Raw genomic sequence first — 19,452 nt, forward strand, 5'->3', positions numbered from 1 at the left:
CATCAACCTCGCACAATGGTGAACCCTAGCTGTTGAGATCGTTTCCTCTTTTCCGTTCCTCAGCAGTACACAGCAATTGCATTACTGCGTGTGCTCATGGGGTTCTCTGTACTGTAGCCCTCTCCATACTCCCACAGCATCGGCACTGAAGGGGCTGGCCACACATCTCTGTGTAAACATATCAGCAGCACCGATTTTTTCATTTAAAGTTCAAGCCATTCTTAGTATCTTTCTCTTTCAAGAGATGGAGAGATCATATTTTGTTGAAATGTTAGCAGAATGCAGTGGTCCAGCCCTGCTTGCTGGAGCTGCTCATGAACTGTGACTGCTGCTCCCCACTGTCATTGGCCAGACTCATCTGCTAGGAAATGGGAAAGATTTGTTCATAACCACCTTACCTTCCTCATGGACTGCTGTTCCCGTGCTGTATGCTGGCTGGCAATTGCACTGATAACTCATCTGTTCTGTTTACTGGGAGTGTTCAGGGAGGTGAGGTTTTGCTGAGAGTGTTGGAAACCCATCATAAACATCATTACAACTTGTCATGTAAACCAGATAATTTTTGTCCAAAGTAGTACATATGTCTGCAGGTGATCAGAAAGTTCCTTGCTTATCTTTGTCTTGCACTGTAAGTATCCTGTGGTATAGCTGATCTTCTACCATGATAGCAAAGTCTCTTCTCAAAATCTCCAGTACAGGCTGAGTGTTGACAATAGAGGACTTTGATATATTGTAAATGGATATTTATTTACAGATATATTACTCTGATATAGATTTATTTTCACTTACAAAAGAATGTTTCCTTTCTTGGTTTTTTGGCATTTCAACTAAAAAAATATTGGTTACTGGTGACAGGAGTTGTGAAGTCAACAGATTTCCACTTTGCAACAAGAAAAAAAAAGACATTTATTTTTATAAAATGTAGAACATGAGAAAACTGTTTGTTTTCTAAAAGAGAAAAGCAGTCACTTCATACAGCTCTACCTGTAGTAATGTTGGTTATGTATAGGAATGCCAGCTGTAAATTCTTTCACACAGGTATTGTACTGGTTTTGGCACTGACAGGGAGGAGCAAGTGGCTGTGGGGTGCTTAGGTGACAACCACAAGGAAACCAGGGCAGCTGGTTAGTCCAACAAGAGCGTGCTGTCTGTGAGCCTGCGTTTAAAACTATAGAATCATAGAATGTTTAAAGTGTGGAATGGTTTGGGTTAGAAGGGACCTCAAAGCCCATCCAGTTCCAACCCCTTGACCACCTCCCAGTGGCTCAGGGTGCTCAAAGCCTCATCCACCTCCAGGGATGGGGCAGCCACCACTGCTCTGGGCAATCTGAGAGACCTGTATTTAAGGCCACACGCCCCAAAGCCTCACTGGTTTGTATTTCAGAGTAGTCAACCTAATTGGAGCCCGTTGTAAATTGGACAAAGAGCCCCATGTTAACAGGGAGAAAATATGGACATGCATGGCTTTGGAAAAAAATCAGTTGTTTGCTTTCTGGATTAACAGTAGGATAACAAGTTTATATGAATCAGCCTTCATCTTTTTTTCAAAACAATAACAATTTTCCCAGTAATCTGTTTGGAACAGGCATTCATTATAACCAGTGAGATGCAAAATCCTAGAAGGGCCAAAGGTGGTTTTGAAGGCCCTCTGCAGTGTTTCCGAGCACAGAAGTCTTTTTCCTTGCTGACCACCACTTGCCTGGAGACATAACTGATGCTTGTCATGAGGAGGGATGGCACACCATAAAGGAAAAGGGGCTAATGGGGACTCATAGCCTCTCACTCTCCAAGGACAGGTAATTGCAGCATATTTGCTGACAGCTACAGGGGTGACCACACTAGCACATCTCCGTTAGTGGTAGACAGGTTTTAAGACCAGGAACTATTTCTCTCTTCTATCTTTTCCTGTCTTTGAAAGCAGACTTTAAAAGGAAGAATGAAGGCCTGACAGTGCGCAAGGATTAGGTTGGTCATATACACATACAGCCCTTTTGCTCTGCTTGTAGTGAAATGTCAGTAGTACCAGTGCCTGAAGCTGCAGTACAACTATCCAAGACAATAGTCAAAGCTGGAGTCAAGTCACTGAGGACAGAAGGACAAAATTCAAGTAGACATCAGACCCCATGGAGTTGACTTTCACTTTTTGCACATGTGCCTATACCTACAATGACTGCAAATACTGTAGGTGGACCCATTCCCTCTGCCTCGAAACTTCAGCAGCATTGTGGCTTTTAACACCTACAGGTGCACTACACCTTTGTTATGACATGACTTCATCTGTGGGTTGCTGTGACTCTTCACTTTGGTTCATCTTGGTCCTCATTGTTATACAAGTGGGGAACAGAGAAGGAAATTCCGGAAATTCCTTGGCTGCAAAGTAATAGCAAAATGCATCCAAACAGCAGTTAGAATTTGCTAAGCATGCACAGATATGAATAGAAGCGCTAACTTTTGAGTGCAGAGAACAAGCTCCAGCAACATCTACTGCAAACCGCATGAGCAGTGTGATGTAGAAAGGTGAAAAACACACAACGAATACAAACAAATTCACTGAAACAATGTGGACTGCTTTCTGGATTAACTTTGTCTCATAAGGGCTTGTGGTCATCTTCTTTCTGAGACATTTGATGACTTGTACTGAGCAAAAAATCACAATCCCCAAGGGAATAAAATACTGAAAGATAATGGTGAATAACAAAGAATAATTAGGTTCAAGAGATTGTTTCTGAAAACAGTATTTTTCATTTTGTTCCTGAAATTTTGGTTGCAAGTAGGAATAAATTATCAGTGTTATCCAAAGTAACACACAGATAAAAGCTGATTTCCGTGGGGATCGAAGTATCTTTGCTTTTAGAGGGAACTTGATTGCAACGTATCGATCAATCGCAATCAGGGTGATGATAAAGATGCTCATAGGCATGTTTGTACAATAGATGTTCCGTATGGTGGAACACAGGTTGCCTGTAGGATAGTCATACTTGGTAAAGTATATCAGGAAAGGCAGGGCAAAAAGCAGGAAACTGTCAGCAACCATAAGGTTGATCATGTACACCCTGATCTCGGTCCAGCTCTTGAGTTTGCAGCAGAAGACCCAGAAGGCAACCATGTTCAGTGGGATCCCCAAAGCAAGCACTGGGATATAGACAATCAGTTGAAACAGCACGATGCCATTCTGCAGTGTGTCGTCACCTTCAGTGCAGTTCTCCATGTCGGGCTGTCTCTGCAAGAAAAGGTTGCAGGCATGAGACCAAGCTTGGGGAGAGGTCCCCTGGGCTGGATCCTACTGCAGTGTCCCTGCCCACATGGCTCTGTGGGTCCTTGCAGCCCTGTACTGCACAGGTAGGCAGCCTTTGGAGGGGCTCACTGACTCATCAGCAGCGTATATCCCTCAGCCATCAAAGTTACACTGCCGCTCTCCACCAGCTAGGAAAAAAACCACAGAGGCAACCCACTCTTGAACCTTTTAAAAGGTTAAGCCTGTCTCACCCTCCATCCAGTCCTGGTTTGCACAGTTTAGGTACGCAAAACAGAACGCTGATTTTTGTGGCCCCTTATCTTTGCTGCTGCTGTGGTTATCAGAGAAACACCAATTTTAGGGTAGCCTGAAGCAGAGCTGGAAAGCCTTCTCCCTTTGCCCTCCCTTTGCTGTTGAAGCCACACCATGGGTTTCCTCCAGGTCCTGCCAGGCCTGCGAGCCTCCACAGGACCTGAGCCTTTCCACCTGTGAGGTAGCTCTGGTGGCTTTATGGCTGCAGGTAGCGGTGGGTGCATGTGTGCCATGGGCAGGCCCTCCTCTCACTGCAGGAAGCTGGGCATGAGTTAGCTCAGTGTACCTCCAACCCCAGCAGACAGCGGATCTCCAAGGAGAGAAGGAAAAGCAAGCACAAGTACCTGATTTTATCCTTCAAAGACAGGAAGCCAAAATGTTGCTAGAACAGAAACACACACATTCAAGAACTTAGACTATATCCTGGTATTCTGTTAAATCTTTCAGGGCATTTGCTACCAGCAAGGACTCTGCGGAGGGTGAATCAGACTTAGTCTGCAGCTCATCAAGGAAATGTTTACCCTGAGGCAGGAAAAAAGCCCTCCCAAATCCCTACAATCTCTTATAAATACATTGCCTTTTCAGTCAGCAGATTCTAAGCATCAACATCTAAACTATGGTGAAAATGTCCAATTGTGTGAACTGTTTTTAGTGTCTGAGACTGGGAGGTGGTTCTGGCGGCCACAGAAGAAAGAGTAGCTCTGGTCCTGGCACCAGAACTGGTATGGAATTACTGAACCACAAGGATACAGCCATTTTGGGGTGGAATTTCTGCAGAAACTAACACACAGCTGGTGTCCTGGCTCTCTTGCAGACCTCACAGGTCCTTGGCTGCACTGTGGTACCACCTATACCTCAGCTGTTCTGTGTTGACCTATCACAGTCATCCCACAATGAAAAAGCCGCCCTGCATGCATAGCACTGCCCCAAGGAGCAGCTGAGCCCACTGGGCATCCCAGCCCCATTGAACGCCTCACATGATCACAGATCGGCGGTCATTCCCAGTGTCCGGTGCCACAGTGTACCTGGCGCCAGGTGCATCCATGCTCATGGAAGAGACACGGTAAGAAGCGTTGGTGTGAAACTGCAGCAAGGGATGAAACCCCCACCACCACCCGAATGACCTGTTTGGCTGCAAAGCAGTGAGGCGTAACAGCTGTGAAAGCAGGAGGAAATGAAGGCATCTCTATACGGCTGAGGACTGAGGGCAGGCAGCCTGATCAGTCAAGAGATGAGAAAGCACACCCTGAAGTACTGAGCAGAGCACACCACCCCACACCTGCGTGGGAAGAATTAAAAGATGTTACCTGTTTCTTGTGGGGCTGTTGGGCAGTTTTAGTCCTTAAGCCGGCTGCAGTGTGGATGTGGGCGTGCTGGCAGGGAAGCAGATCGTTTGAGGCCGGGGGTGCTGGTGCAGAGGGCACAGCTGCCCGCGAGTCTGCTGTCAACAGCTCAGGAGTGCTGAGACTCAGCAATGAGCTCTTTGTTTCCTCAAGTGTTTCGTTTATCATCTACTTTTTGGGACGGTGGAGTCTCTGGTGCCCTCTGTTGTTCTACGTCAGCTCAATGTTTCATCCAATCCACACTCCTCTCACAAACCAGCAATTAAAATTTAATATTTTCATTCCTGACAAAACAAATAATTTCTGAAATAAGCCCCGTAATGGCTGCAAATTGCCTGTTTGGCAGCGAGGATTTTCCTCAGGGAGCAGAGCAAGCCGTGCAGCCTCTGCTGTGGCTGCGGAGCGTGCCCCAGGCAGGCAGCAGGGTGGGTGCTGCTGGCCTGTCCAAGGGGGAGCGTTGGCATTTGTGCACCCCATGGCAATGAACCCAGGAGAGGGGGACCCAGCATGCTTCTCAGCGGTGTATTCACAGGAAAGCAGACAGACATTATGGGCCTGCTCATCCCCTGCAAAGCAGCCGGGCATCTAACACTTCTCCGCAGCATCACTGGGAAGCCCACACTGGTAATGGCAGTCACTGCCCAGTGGGCATGGACAAGAGATCCTGGTGTGGCAGTGAGCACACCATAGGTGTCAGGACTGGTAGAAACATATTTAAGAACATGCCCCCGTTGTATTTTATAGTCTTTTCATGGCTTTTGCTGTCTGTTGGCTACAGCAATTGTTGTCCCATGTGAGTGAGCTGGTGGGAGACAAGCTCTGAGTCCCTCGGGATTTTTCGCATTAATTCCTGTCTCCTGAGCTTGCAGTCCCAAAGGTGACAACAGCAGATTGAGCAGCAGCCCTGAGCTCCTTGAAGGCAGGTGCAGGACACAGGGAAAATGCAGAAGTAGGCAGGGAAGACTCCTCTACACTGTCTCCTGGCATGCTCTGAGCATTGCTGAGCTGAGCTCAGAGGCCGTTTGGGGTATTTTTCAGTGTTTAGAAAGAAGAGATGCCAGTCCCAGGGAGCACTGGAATAACATGTAGGGGGTTCAACCCACTCCCCACATTCCCTGACTTTTCTAGGCTGCTAACTCTTGGACAAATGCAATTCACCCCTGAAAATGTTAGAGGTGTCAGTGTGGGCAGGCTGTGGAAACTCGGACCCAGCTGTGTCCAGCTGCAGGGCGGTACCCTGACCCTGCGCTGCAGCCAGGAGGGCAAACCTGGGGGCCAGCCTGGTACCACTGTGTAAACCCAGGGAATAGCAATGTACAGGTGTCAAAGGTCTAGAAAGAGTTCAAAGGGCTTCCCCGCAGGTGGAGCAGCAGCCCCTGGGAGATGACTGCTGGAAGGATGGGTGTGTGTCTGTGTCAGGGCTGAGCAGTGAAGCAAGAGGGGAGGGGGCAGGAGGTCTCTGAATCCTCCTGGACTTTGTGCATTTATAGCACTGGACAAGTCTTGCTTTCATCTTAAAAATGTTCTTTCACATCAGTCTCACCCATTGACTTGAAGAGGAAGGGCAGCAACAGAGCCTGGGCTGTTTTGTAGGGCCCATGTCCTTACTAATATGCTGGTACTACTCCCCTCCACCCCCACCCCACTTGCCAAAAGAATATGATAACAAATAAACTGGATTATTTTAATAATGTAAACAACCTGAAATACTCAATGAGGTGAAACATCATATATTTTTTGTACATGTTGGCAATAAGAATCAATTTACTTTAGCTGCAAGATGAACCAAAACAGGGAGACATAAATGGGTCACCTGTCTTCCCATAAAAGTAACAAGTAGGTGCTGGTCATTGCAATGAAGACATGTTAACAACTAGCAATTACATGTACACTTTTACAGATCTCTGTGATACAACTTATTTGTTTGATAGAAGCACGGAGTGTAAATCACAATTAACTTAGTAATGCTAAACCCAACAAAGATCTCCCTCAAGAGAAAGAGCAAAATTCATCCCACTAAGACTGAAGATGTATCTACTCTTGATGTTGTAGAGTCATGAATTTTGGGGGGTTTGGTGTTTTTTCGTGTGTGTGTGTGTGTTTTTCCTCTTCCTTTAACAAGTGTGCGTCTGCATGGAGTGGATTTGGTCTGTTTTTTCAGTGCTGGATTTGGGCAGTAGAAGGGCTTCATGGAACTCCTTGCTCACAAAATAGTAGCAGATGCTATCCAGGCAACAGTTGGACGTGGCAACACACCTTGTCACAGAGGAGAAGTTCCTCATAACCTGAATCAGGAAACAGGTAGCTCCGACCCTCTCCATTATGAACCTGGCAAGCAATCCAAGGTAGGCTGGCAGAAAACATACTAGAAATACAATCAGATTTGCATAAATAATGTAAACAGCTTTCTGGATTAATTTATTCTCTGGTGAATTTGTGTTCAGATGTCTCTTAAGGTTCCTGATGACTTCTGTGGAGCAAAAACTCAAGATTGCTAATGGAACAGTGAAAACGAAGAAAATGGAAAGCAGGCTTAGAGTAGCAGGTGCAGTAGTATCCTTCTGAAAGCAGAGAGTGGCATGTCTCTGCCGATGATGTAAGGTGGCACCAGTTATCACAGAGACCCACAGAAGCCCACAGAGAAGGGCAGCCTTTGATGGTGACCTGAAGGTCCTGGCTTTCAGTGGGTGCTTTATGGCAATGTATCGATCAACGGAGATAAATGAAATTATGTAGATGCTCACTACCATGTTGATAAAATACATTGCCTCTACAAACTGGCAGAGTTCATCTCGAGTTGACTTATTCCAGATTAAATAAGCCATGAAAGGCAAGGTACAGATGACGAAGCAGTCTGCAAGGACTAAATTGATTACATACACCCTGGTTTCTGTCCAATTCTTTATCTTGCAGAAGAACACCCAGAGGGCGAGGGCATTAAATAGTGCTCCAGAAAAGAAAATAAGGATATACAGAGCAAATTCAATGAGACGAACATGGTGATAGAGTTCTAGATCTGTGACACTGCAGTTGCTGGATGCATTCATTGTCCTGATGTGTAGATGTTGCGTGATGTTCTGAGACCTGAAATGGGAAAAGGTATGGTAAGATTTTCTTCCTACCTCTCAATAGCTCCTATAAAAAAGGGTATTTAAGGAAATATTAACTTTGTTGTGAATGTAAATTTGAGTCTACGAAGATGGTCTTCTCAGTCAGCCTGTAACTGGGATGCATCCTTTGTCAAGCTTTTTTTGTATTTTCTCTGTCACAAAGCAAATAGCTCAAGGTAGACTTCCAATAGGACATGGCAGACAGCCTTTATTAAACAGGGTCTTCTTGAGTGAGAGAGGCAGTTAGAAGAGCTCCCATTGGTAGCAGGGGGCATCCTGTGAAAATGTGAATGCTAATTCTTGTGCAAATGAGGTCAAATCACCCTTAGTTTGGTTCTGAGCTAGACGGGGATCACAGCAGTCAAAGCTAAAACCCAGCACAACCCATGAGCAAAAGCTTTTCTATCAGTTCTGCTGACTCGGTAGACAGATAAGGGTGGTGGAGGACTGCAGGGGCAGAGCACATACCACTTGGTAGACATCCTCGTACTCTGACTCTTAACTGGGCAGATTTCTGAGCGTTTGGACTGCTTTGAGAATCTGGTGTTCCTGCTCCAAGCTGAGGAAAACCAACCTGAACCTGAGTTCCTGCATCCCAAAGGCATGCTTGAAAACCCTACAGGAGTGACTGAGGCACTTCCCCTCTTCAGAAGGGGAAAAGGGAGAGGGGGGAGGTTGAGCGGGGGAGGTTGAGGGGGAGTGGAAAGATTAACCTGATTTAACCCCATTCATATCACGAAAGGGTATGAGCCTGCAGATGTAAAGCAAGAAGACACACACGAAAGAGGAAACACTGGTGCAAAACAAGGAGTGTGCCATTAAGGACTGCATTAGATGGTTCCTGCTCAAGGCAGGTATCCTGTTCCCCTGGGAAATCTGTGAGGTTTAAATAGTACGTACTGAGCCTCTGTCACACTGTCTTTCGTAAGAGTTAGGTGAAGAGTATGAGTTCCTGGGCTGATAAGAATCACCTTTCATCAGACCTTATCCTGTGCAAAGTGGCTCTGTGTGACGTGCACATGGAACAATTCTCTGAACTGGTGATCCTGTGTATATGTCACTGCATTTCTGCTTGCATATAAACACACCTTGGAAAGCATTTAACCTTTTAATTTAAAGCAAGATATTTACCACTTTAACAGGATAGTGAAGTGGTGAGGGAACTAGTGAAATCCTACAGCTTTCAGAGATGTAGCAAGGGACACCATGACTGAATACATCTAGGTAAGCAGTTATTTTTCTCTGCAAGCAATGCAGCCCTTGTGGTCAGCTGGTGAGGGCACTGCCTGCAATATCCAACTTCATTTCTGGATTAGGTGATAAACATACAAATAACTCAATTGCGGGGGAGATATGCAAGTGTCTTAGGTGCTAATAGACACCATTGTGGCTTCTGCACAGAGCTCTCACAGTTCTTGTGTGCTCAGGTCCAGGTTTCCCAGCAGCTTGCCACCTGCTGCCTGCCATGGGAGGAAGCTGGCATCTGTCACCTGGGGAAAACCTCTCTGAACTGCAGTTATAGCAGCAGGGAAACACCTTACAGCAAGGGCCGAAGCTGCCATATCATTGTGCTCACTAACTGCATGGCACAGACATCTTTGCTGGCACAGCTGATGCCCAGGTTGCTTTTTGCTGGCCCTGGTCTGCAAAACCAGCAGGGGCCTCTGTGCTGCAGTGCAGCACAAAGTACAGGCAAACCATGCTGGCGTGCTCTGCAGTGTGAAAGGGCTGAAACCGCCTTGGGACCCGGGGATGTAGCCCAAGCACAGATCCCAGCATCTGCCCTGCCATGCTCAAGTTCAGGATACGCAAGGGCTCCAGGCCACGAGGCAGCCTAGAGACTCAGGGGAGAAGGGAGGAAATGAGCAGAGGGTTTTAAACCAACCCACATCACATAGATATAGGATAGCTGAGTACGAAACATCATTAAAGAGATGCAGTTTGATAAGTTAGCATATCCTGTGACTGCTGGAAGTGCTTAAGATTGGGTAGATGAGATGATTGCAGCATCAGAGGTGCTAATCAGCAACTTACAGCTTTAAGAAATGAATGGAGATGACTAGACAGCATCTTGCTGTAGCTGGAGGACCAGGAACAGGCTGAGGCTCAGCAGACATGGTCACCAATTCTGTGGAGTGTGTTCTACTCACCTCCCAGCAGAGACCAGGGAGAGGCGGTCAGCAGCAGTAGTCCCAACGTGGAAGCTAGTGAGGAAGCGCAGGGCTGGGCTCATGTCCTCCAGCAGATCAAGCACAACAGACTTCTTCCAGACCTTAACAGAGAGCCTAGAAGAAGACAAGCAAGGCAGAGGTTGAAGGCCCAGTGGGTGTCACAGTAGCACTGTGGTGGTAAACATCCAGTGTTTTTCCCAGACGGATGCTGCTCTGGAGAGGGAACCTTGCATGTAAAATCCTCCTTCTTCCTTCTGAGAGGAGCTCAGAAATGAGCAGGTCCTGGAGGAGCAAAGAGTGAATATCGTGGGTAAAACAGGGCTAATGGCAGAGCAAGAGATGAGGTAGGCGTCTGGGGTGGGTGAGGGAAGGGACCTGGAACTGAGCAAAGAGAGTGGAAGAAGGAAGTTGGAATGGGAAGGATAGGGTGCAGCACAGCATCTTCTGCATCGGCTGACTTCAAACCTGCTAGGTGGCAACTGCCCTGATTATCAGCAACTTTCCTATATATTGAGTGGGTAGCTGTCAGCAAAGATTTAATAAAAATGATGCACAATATGAGAACAGACTTAGAGAGGGCAGTGCTCCATGGGGATGTTAATCTGAACATGGGTGCTGCTGGCCAGGCTCTGGGCAGCAAGCTGACCTGGGAGGGAAGCATGGCCAGAAAGAGAGAACAGATAAACTGCCTCCGTAACAGAAGAGCCCTTAAATAAAGGGATTTTTTCCTCTCTGTTTCCCAACAGCACAAAGAAAGCTGGAAACTGCCTGCTCTGACCTTGCTGTTCTGTTCACAGCTCTCAAACACAGTGATCTAAAGCACAGCACTTCTTTATTTTCTTTTTTTGACACTTGTGATCTTTTAGACTTATCTATAACTGCATCCCTTGAAAAACATTAATGCAATCCCCTCAACCACAACATTGCTTTGAAAGACCCTGGAAGGGGATGCAGCATTCACTCAGACAAAAAAAAAAAAAATTGGAATAATTTCCCATGTTGGGATGAATTTAGCTGCCAGTTCCTAGCTTCCATTAGGAACTAACATGCTGTTAAGGCAAAGTACACAGAGAATATCTTGGAGTAAGAACAAAACTGAAAGGCTCGGAGATCAGAACATGCCGCATGGATCTCTTCAGTGCAGGAACTGCACTGCCGTGCAGGAGCCAGGCAAATAAGCCTCCTCTGTCTCCCTCCCCAGCCACAGCAGACCCTAAGCAGCAGTTCACAGAGAGCAAGAGAGACTGAAACAAAGTGATGTTACCTGTAGGTTTAAGAAGATCAGCTGCAGGTCCCACTGGAGGCAGGGCAGAGCGGGGCTGCAGAGCCGTGCAACCCAGCCAGGAGGAGTAGGGCCAGCCAGTGGTGCTGGAGGACTGGCACTGGCTGCATGTGCAGGGCAGGTGACCAGCACCAGCAGTTTATTGTCATTCGAGGGTTTCTATGGCACCTCCCCCTCATACATAGGAGATTTCATGTCAGTTTGGTCTTGAACGTCAGTCTGCTGACCAAATGGGGCTAGCAGTGTTACTCAGCAACTATGACTGTGAAAAGATGTACTGAAACCTAAGCTAAGCAAGGCCAGGAAGATGAGCTGCCTGGTGTTAGATCACCCTGTGCAGCCGGAGATGCGAGGCCTTCCAGCTGAATGCTGAGTGGAGTCATGCTTGCACAGCTCTGGGCAGGGAAGTGGGCACATCAAGCAGCTAGGAATGCAGTATAGACTCTCTCTAGGCTGCAGAAAATCTCCCCAACATGGATACTGCTGCACCCAAAATCCCTTTTGGGATGGACGTGGTGCTTGGAGCAGGGAGGGAGCAGGAGATGGGCACAATGGTGCCAGTGGCAGGGCTGCAGGCTGTGCTTTTGTCTGAGCACAGGTACACCCAAAGCACCCGAGAGCCTCAGGGTGGCAAACGAACCAATGCCTTGGCATCTCACGTGAGTGATAAAGAGACTCACTTGTCAGACCCTACACTGACAGAAGTGGAAGGGAAAGAGAGGGCTGTAAGACCCAAAGGGCTCAGTGATGGTCTACCAAATTGATGTCAATAATCAGCATGCAGTATAGCTAGTGGGGAATTGTCTCACTTCCCACTTACCTGTAGTACCTGACCAGCTGTAACACTTCTTCATTGCAGTGATGCTAACAGTGGTTGGATGCTCATAAAATAACACAAAGGAGAGACCGCTGGCTATTAAAACACACAAGCTGTGAGAGAATGGAAGCCTGCTGGCTTGAGCTCAGGGTGAGCACATACAGGCACAGACAAGGTGAGCAAAAGGATGGCAGGATGGTGATATAGCCCAGGTATCCCTGGCTCAGGAGGCACCAGGTGGCACCAGTCAGAGGAGGTGCTTTGGCACAGCTGTCCTTCAGGGCTATGTAAGGGAGAGGACACAACAGCACATCCTGGAGATAAGACCCACTCACTCTGCTCCACCACAAGGCTTACTCACTAGCCACTCTATAACCACAGAGATGTGTGTGCCAATCACAGCCTTCAAGAGGCAACCAGGCACCCAAAGCCCCCCACACTCGTGTGTCATGGAGGACAAACCATCAGCACATAAGGCAGGAGCCACATAAAATGTCTCTGAACCACATGCTGATTAGATTCTCAGATACCATCTGGCATTTGCAGGGTGTTGTGGTGGAAGAGGGCAGGGAAGTGCACTGATATGGAATATTGCAGTGAAATAGGGACTGGAGGGTCCCTGCCAGTGTTTAAGGCCAGGAAAGACGTGTGAGGAGACCACAAAGAAAATGCTGTGGGAGCTGCAGATGCATTTCCCAAATGGAGGCTGATGCTGTGAGATATTTTTGACTGGGAGCCCAGGATGATGGCTTTTTTCAAAGTGGGTAAGTTTGGAAGGGACCTCTGGAGGTTTAATCCAACCCTTTGCTCAAAGCAGGTTGGCCAGGGCCATGTCCTGGGTCCATCCAAGCTTAGTCATTCACAAGCAGGTGTTAGGAGGACAGGTAGGAGACAAGATGGCTCAGTATGCATCTTTCCATCTCTGTCTCTCAGAGATGTGGTAGGTGCTGAAGTCCAAAATCAAGATGTGAAGGATCCGGCACCTCTTGCTAGCCTTGCTGCCAGCAGGACAGACTGCCCAGCCTCCACTAAGTGAGGTAGAAAGCCCTGACTGGCTCCTATAGATGGAGACAGATGATTTGGTGGCCCCCTCAAATGGAAACAACAGAGTGTCATGAAGTCACCTGTTTGAGTAGTGAGCCCCAAGGATCATCTGAAGTAAATGTGGTGGAATCCATCCATGGCTGGGCTCACAGGCACTGCCTCCTGTACAAGAGCTCTGTCTCCCTCATGGACTGGGAGTACAGTGACTGCAGTCACCCAGGGAACAGACCCTACCCGTCCTCTGCTGTGTGGCAGCACGTATGGTTTGGGATTGCAGAGTACATCCTTTGGTAAACAGGGTTATGAGGAGCAGCTGAGGCAACTAGGACTGTTTAGTCTGGAGAAAAGGAGGCTTAGGGGCAACCCCACCTACAGTTATATATATATTTCATATATTTCATATAGCTCTAGAGCTATATGAAAGGAGGCTATAGTGAGGTGGGTGTTGGTTTCTTCTTGCAAGTAAAAAGTGACAGGACAAGAGGAAATGGCCTCAAGTTGCATCAGTGGAGATTTGAACTAGATATTAGGAAATATCATTTCACAGAAAGAGTTGTCAAGCATTGGAACAGGCTGTCCAAGGAAGTGGTGGAGTCTCTGTCCCTGGAGGTATTTAAAAAGTGTAGAAATGTGGTGCTTAGGGACGTGTTTTAGTGGTGGACTTGGCAGTGTTAGGTTAAGGTTTGGACCTGATGATCTTAAAAGTCTTTTCCACCTTAAACAATTCTGTTACTCTCTAGAGATGGTGCCTGTGATGGTCTTGGTGCAGCTACAGTTCTGTGGTGTCCATTAAGGTGCTTGTGCCTGCCAGTGCCAGTGCCTGCCAGTGCCAGTGCTAAAAGGACATTGAACTCATCCCATGGAGGAGGGGAGAGGGAAGGAGGTGTGTTTCATGGCAGAGTGTTGGAGGTGCAGGTGAGAAGCCCCTAATTTGGAGGTGGTGGCCTAGGAAAGACCCTCCTCCCAAAGAGGGACGTAGGCCAGGAAGGTGAGGTGATTAGGGGAGAAGACATGGGTTTGAGGACAGGGGCAGGAGACAGGCAGGCCATATAGTCAGGACTGATGTGATCTGCCTTGCACAAAGGCTGGAACTGGCCAAGGGACACAAAAATATGGCAGAAGACGACCTCTTGGATGGTGGCAACTAAGCAGCACTGGGAGAAGGTAGGTCTGTGCCAGTGACACCAGCCTGCAGACAGGGTGCCTAGCCTGGACACAGGAATTCATTCCTCCAAGGAGGACAGGAGAAGGCTGTACCTGCTGGGTCTTCCTGGGGTCCTGTATATTTTCCTGACCTTTTTCACCAGTCTTCTGCTGAATCTCAGTGCTGGAGAATGCTAAACTAATACAGATTACATCTGCTTGTGTTTTGATAAAATACAGTACACTAAGCAGGACTATCCAATATGGTTTGGGTTGTGGTGTGAAACAGGGGCAACGCCTACACAGGATGCTGCAAACCTTCACGAGATAGCCTGGGTGACTTTTGAGGGTACCACCTTTTCCACAGCAGCAAGGCAAAAGTACTCTTAAACGTGGGTGGTTTGTTTTTCCTTCCCACCTCTCAACCATGAACATCTCTTTCCTACATGATCAATCTAAAAAGTCACTTTGCTGTTTGATCCTTTGGGTGGGGAACCTTTGGGTCTTCACCTTTATTAACAACCCAAATTCAAAGCTTACTTTATTTACAATTTACATTCACACGTCCAAGAAGGAAAACAAAGATGATACAATGATATCATTGCTTGTAAACCAAGCCATGCTTTATTCAAGTGAAGGCTGCACCTATTTCCCACTTATACAACGCTGTAGAAATACATCATACAGGTGCCTCTGTTCTGAATTATTTGTATGACCTGAATACGTTCTGGAATGGATCCTTAGTGCTTTTCAGGCTGCAAAACAGTGTATTCAGCCTTGTTAATGTTGATACTCTATACTCAAATAATTGATTTCTTGAGCTGAAAACCCTACTTTTGCTCTTATGAAATAACATTTTGTTTCTGAATGCCAGGCATTTGGGCAGAAACATCTGATGTTTCAAAAGCTCTGGCAGATTTTTAATCTCTTTCTCTCAACCACAAGACACACTAAAAAAAAAAAAAAAGGAAAACCAAACAAACTGGGTCTTGCTAATAGGAAGAAACAGAGGAGAGCGGGGGTAGGTCTGGTAGTTGCAACGCATGCCCACCTGACCTTGTCCGGCTCCCAGAACAGCTCAGTTTATCCTCGTTTCCACCAGCTGGTCTGTAGTTTGCCTGTAGTTAATCCCCCATTTCTGCATTTGAACAGAGGCACTATCAGACCAGGAGGAGCAATCACTCCTGAGATGTAGCACATTTGAGTGTTTGTTAGAGGCTTTTGCTTATATTTTTGGACTTTGCCTGTGGGACTTTTTTGTTCCTGGTCTTCTAAGCGTTACTGGCATACACTAGGCTGAAATGTATTGTAGACACACTGATTTCCTGAAATAAAGATGTCCTTAAACCTCACTGACCTCTGGATGCACTGCCCATCATCTCTCATGCTTATTTTTCCACTTGTCTTCAAAATTACATCATATCTTGTTTTTTTTATAGGTGTGGATGAGAAAATGAAGTTTAGTTGAGAGGTTTCCCCTACAGAAGTAGCTCTACTGCCCGGTGTGCTGGCATTTTCTACAGGAGATACTATAAAGCCTCACCTTACCCTTGCCACTGCATCCTGCCCTCCTCTCTGTAGCAGCTCATGGGTCTGTGCTGCTGCTTCCTCTCCAGTTCCAGTAGCCTTTTCAGATGCTGAGGTGCCTGGTGGCTCCAGACCATGCGCTACCCTGGAGCTAACAGTGCACTGTGCACACACAGGCATGCAAAATGGAAAAGATAGAAACAGCACAGAAAAACAGTCAAAAGCTAATGATACAAGGTCCTCTTCTCATTTTCAGTTATAACTCAGGGTCCTACGTCCTCAAGTGATCCTGCCTTTGTGGACAAATGACCATTACTGAACTGCAAACCTTTTGTTGCAGGAGGCCAGAGATAGGGAAGCAGTTGTAAGGCTCACAGAGGTACTGGGGAGAGAGGGGAAAGAAGGGATTTTTTCCATAAACATACCTTTTCCAGAAAGAAAATTATCCCATTATTTAAGAACCAGAAAAGCCTCAGCAAAGGAGAGGTGACAATTTAGATCCAAATCCATCTCACACCATTCATGAAAGATGATGCCTCTGTACCAAAAAGCTGCTGTTGCATCTGATCAATTTCCTGAAATGCAAAACAAATTTAGAAATACAGCTTAATAAGAAGTTTAATAGATGTAAATGTTAGGAATAGCTCATTCACCCTTTGATTCAGTATTTTCAGAAGGGCTATGAGCTAACCAGCCCTAGAGAAGGAAGTTAAGCAGAAATTACAAATGCCAAGGGTTCTATTTTAATCTCTTCTTCATTACAGGATACCAGAAAACCACCCATGGTTCTGCTGGAGGGGTGAGCCATGCACAGGAAGGTAGTGGATGAGCAAAAAAAAAAAATCACAGAACCACTCAACAAAGCATAATAAAGTGTAGCAGCCCTGTTAGTGATACAGCAGTGATGGCCAATAAAACCGGCCACGCGGCAGCATCGCACAGGGCACTGTCTGTGCGTGGAGCCAATATGCTGGGGCTGGCCACTGCTGCTCAGCAGCACTTAGGCTGGTGTCCTTAACAGGCTGCACTGAATAGGAGGTGTAAGCCCAGCAAAGAGCATTTGGTGGAGGATCCCCAAAGCACCAGCAGCCAGAGGCAGCCCAGCTACCAGGCAAGCTGGCACGGAGGAGTTGCTGGGTGGTGATCTCTGCCTGCTCCCCAAGATGCCACAGGTGACCCGTATCAGACATGCTATCAGTGTCACTACAGAACCCAACACATGAAGTCTGCCTGGGCTCAAATGCACCACTGGTTTCCAAACTGTGCCTCGAGGCATTAAGCTGTGCCTTGCTAACCAAGGGAGATGGCAGCAGAAGGTGGATATGGCAGGACTGTGTTGAAGGACTTGGGCATGAGGTTTATCTTTCCTGTGTGAACGTCACACCACACGAGCACTGTAAGCACCTGTCCCAGCTCCAGTGAAGATCAATGTCTTGTCAAGGATTAAGTAGCTAAATATTGGTTTCCTACCAGACTTACCCCAGATTCGTCAATAACATTACACAGCTCCAATGCACTGAGGCCAGAAGGCACAGAAAATAATGATGACAAATGGGCTTTTCCTTCCTGTGTATGCTATGAAGTATTCAATGTAATTAAATTGTGCAATTAGAATAACAGGATTTAATGCTAATGATGCTACCAAAAGCCTGCTGGGTGGTGTCAGCTATAAATCTGTTAGTGCATTTATAAAATATGTAATACATCAGTGATTGTATTGATTGGTAACATTTACAGGACTAGCCTTTTAGACTAAACGATTTAGTTGTTCATGTTTGCTTTGATTTTCATGACAGGGAAGCAGAAAAGTGTACCTATAAACATCAGCCTTTCCTTTTTCTGAAGCTGTGCTGGCACATTACACTTGGAGAATGAAACAGAAGAGCAAAGAACATGCACTTGACCAATGAGCACAGGGTCTGCAAGACAGGCATATTTCCTCCTTACTTGTACTCAAAGCAAGGAGAATGTGGGTTGGGAGGCTTGTTTCCGAACTCTGCCACTGGAATTAAATTTTGACCTTGAACATCTTGGTTTTCAGCATCTCATGTTTAAAACACGTGAGAGAGTGGAGCTGAAAGCAATGCACTCACAGAGCACCACTGATTTTCACTCTTACTGAATTGGTCATGTACTCTGTCATCCAACTACTCATTACCAGTGAGAAGTCAACATAGCATAACACTTAAAATCCCTGACCTTGTGCAACAGACAGCCTTTCGACTCAAGCCCTGACAGTGCAACAGTTTCACCAACACACATACGTCCGCCCGGGGCCTCCCATTTGAGACCTCTGTGTTGTCTAGGAAAAAGAAATAAAACTTGGCCAGGAAATCCAGCCAAAAAGACACTGTCTGGTGGTGGTGGCCGCTTTCCTTCCCAGCCCTCATCAGCACTGAGCAAGCACGGGGCTGCATAGAATGGCGAGCTGTGGGGGTCAGGGAGTGCATGAGGAAGGGAAAACCAAGAAGCCCCTAAAGATGTTCTGGATCCCATTTAACTATGAAGTATATTTAGTGGCTGGGCTTTTTCTGTATTGCTCCATTACATTTCATCTACGCGACAGCCTTTCACCACAGCTTCCTACTCAGAAAAACAGCAAATTTCCCCATAGCTCCTTTGTGCAAAGATCTGACCACAGTGTATTTTCTAGATGCTCCTGATATGAGCTGCCAGATAAACACACACCTTCTTACAACTCGAGTGCCATCTTACACCCGTTCGGGGCCCTGTTTCACTTGGTGTTAGCCAAATGACATCTTGACCTGCCCAGGTTTTGTTTTTGTAATAGTCACAACAGTCTCTTATTTAGGTCCCCAGACACACTTCTCTGTCTAGATCTGGGTTGTCCTTCCCCAAACTGGGGGCTTCCATGAAGAGGCAAAATCAAAGCTGGACATTGCTGCTGGACACACCTGGGCACAGCCGAGCGTGGAGGGCTTGGCACTATGGAACTCGTTGGGAAAGACAGAGAGCAAGGGGAAGCTGGGAAGCAGCAGTTCTGCAGGGACAGTAAGCCCTGGGCTGCTCCCAGCTGGTTACGCTGATCTTCAGCTTCCCCCACAGCAGCAAGATACAGAAGCAGCAAACGCCCTGGTGTGTGTAAGAGGAAGGGAAAGAAGACTGAATAAAATAAGCTTCACAGGAAAGCTAAATATTTAAGGAATTGAACAGCAGATATTTCTGCTTTTAGATGGCCCCAAATTACAGGCAATACTCTGTAAGCCTTTTATCATGCCTTCAGCTCCTGTTGTAAATAGCTTCCCGTAACTGAGGTTATATGCACCACTCACAGGAATAAAATTGCAGTGGGAGATAAGGGTGTTTAGTTTCAGCCAGGCATGAAAAATTACATCCTTTCACTTACCATTTGTATTTTCACATTCTAGTTTCTGTTATTCCACACACACTCCTGTCCTGGGTTGAATTACATCACTATGAGCACAGTGATGCAAAGCTCCTGAGGTT

General features: G+C 46.7%; 2 protein-coding genes across 4 annotated transcripts in view; both read right to left on the reverse strand.

Annotated features, from left to right (window-relative positions):
• Window positions 1-743: 743 nt before the first annotated feature.
• Window positions 744-19,452, reverse strand: part of LOC138724660 (G-protein coupled receptor 35-like) — an 88,317-nt gene continuing 69,608 nt past the window's right edge. Inside the window, exons 2-3 of the mRNA XM_069864840.1 lie at window positions 4,855-5,028; window positions 744-3,220 (exon numbers count right to left, since the gene is read on the reverse strand). Coding sequence (XP_069720941.1) covers window positions 2,261-3,208 — 948 coding nt within the window. The 5' untranslated portion in view covers window positions 3,209-3,220; window positions 4,855-5,028 and the 3' untranslated portion in view covers window positions 744-2,260. The remainder of the gene's footprint in view (window positions 3,221-4,854; window positions 5,029-19,452) is intronic.
• The window catches only part of LOC138724658 (G-protein coupled receptor 35-like), a 28,482-nt gene continuing 15,570 nt past the window's right edge, over window positions 6,541-19,452 (reverse strand). The window contains exons 1-3 of one of the 3 annotated variants that reach the window (XM_069864835.1): window positions 11,436-13,673; window positions 10,151-10,285; window positions 6,541-7,974 (exon numbers count right to left, since the gene is read on the reverse strand). In XM_069864835.1, the coding sequence (XP_069720936.1) occupies window positions 7,005-7,974; window positions 10,151-10,233 (1,053 nt within the window). In that variant the 5' untranslated portion in view covers window positions 10,234-10,285; window positions 11,436-13,673 and the 3' untranslated portion in view covers window positions 6,541-7,004. Of the gene's footprint in view, window positions 7,975-10,150; window positions 10,286-11,435; window positions 13,674-19,452 lie in introns of those variants that run through there. The other 2 variants (XM_069864836.1, XM_069864837.1) reach the window with 2 other exon arrangements.

Source organism: Phaenicophaeus curvirostris, chromosome 10, assembly GCF_032191515.1.
Source record: "Phaenicophaeus curvirostris isolate KB17595 chromosome 10, BPBGC_Pcur_1.0, whole genome shotgun sequence".
Taxonomy (NCBI): domain Eukaryota; kingdom Metazoa; phylum Chordata; class Aves; order Cuculiformes; family Cuculidae; genus Phaenicophaeus; species Phaenicophaeus curvirostris.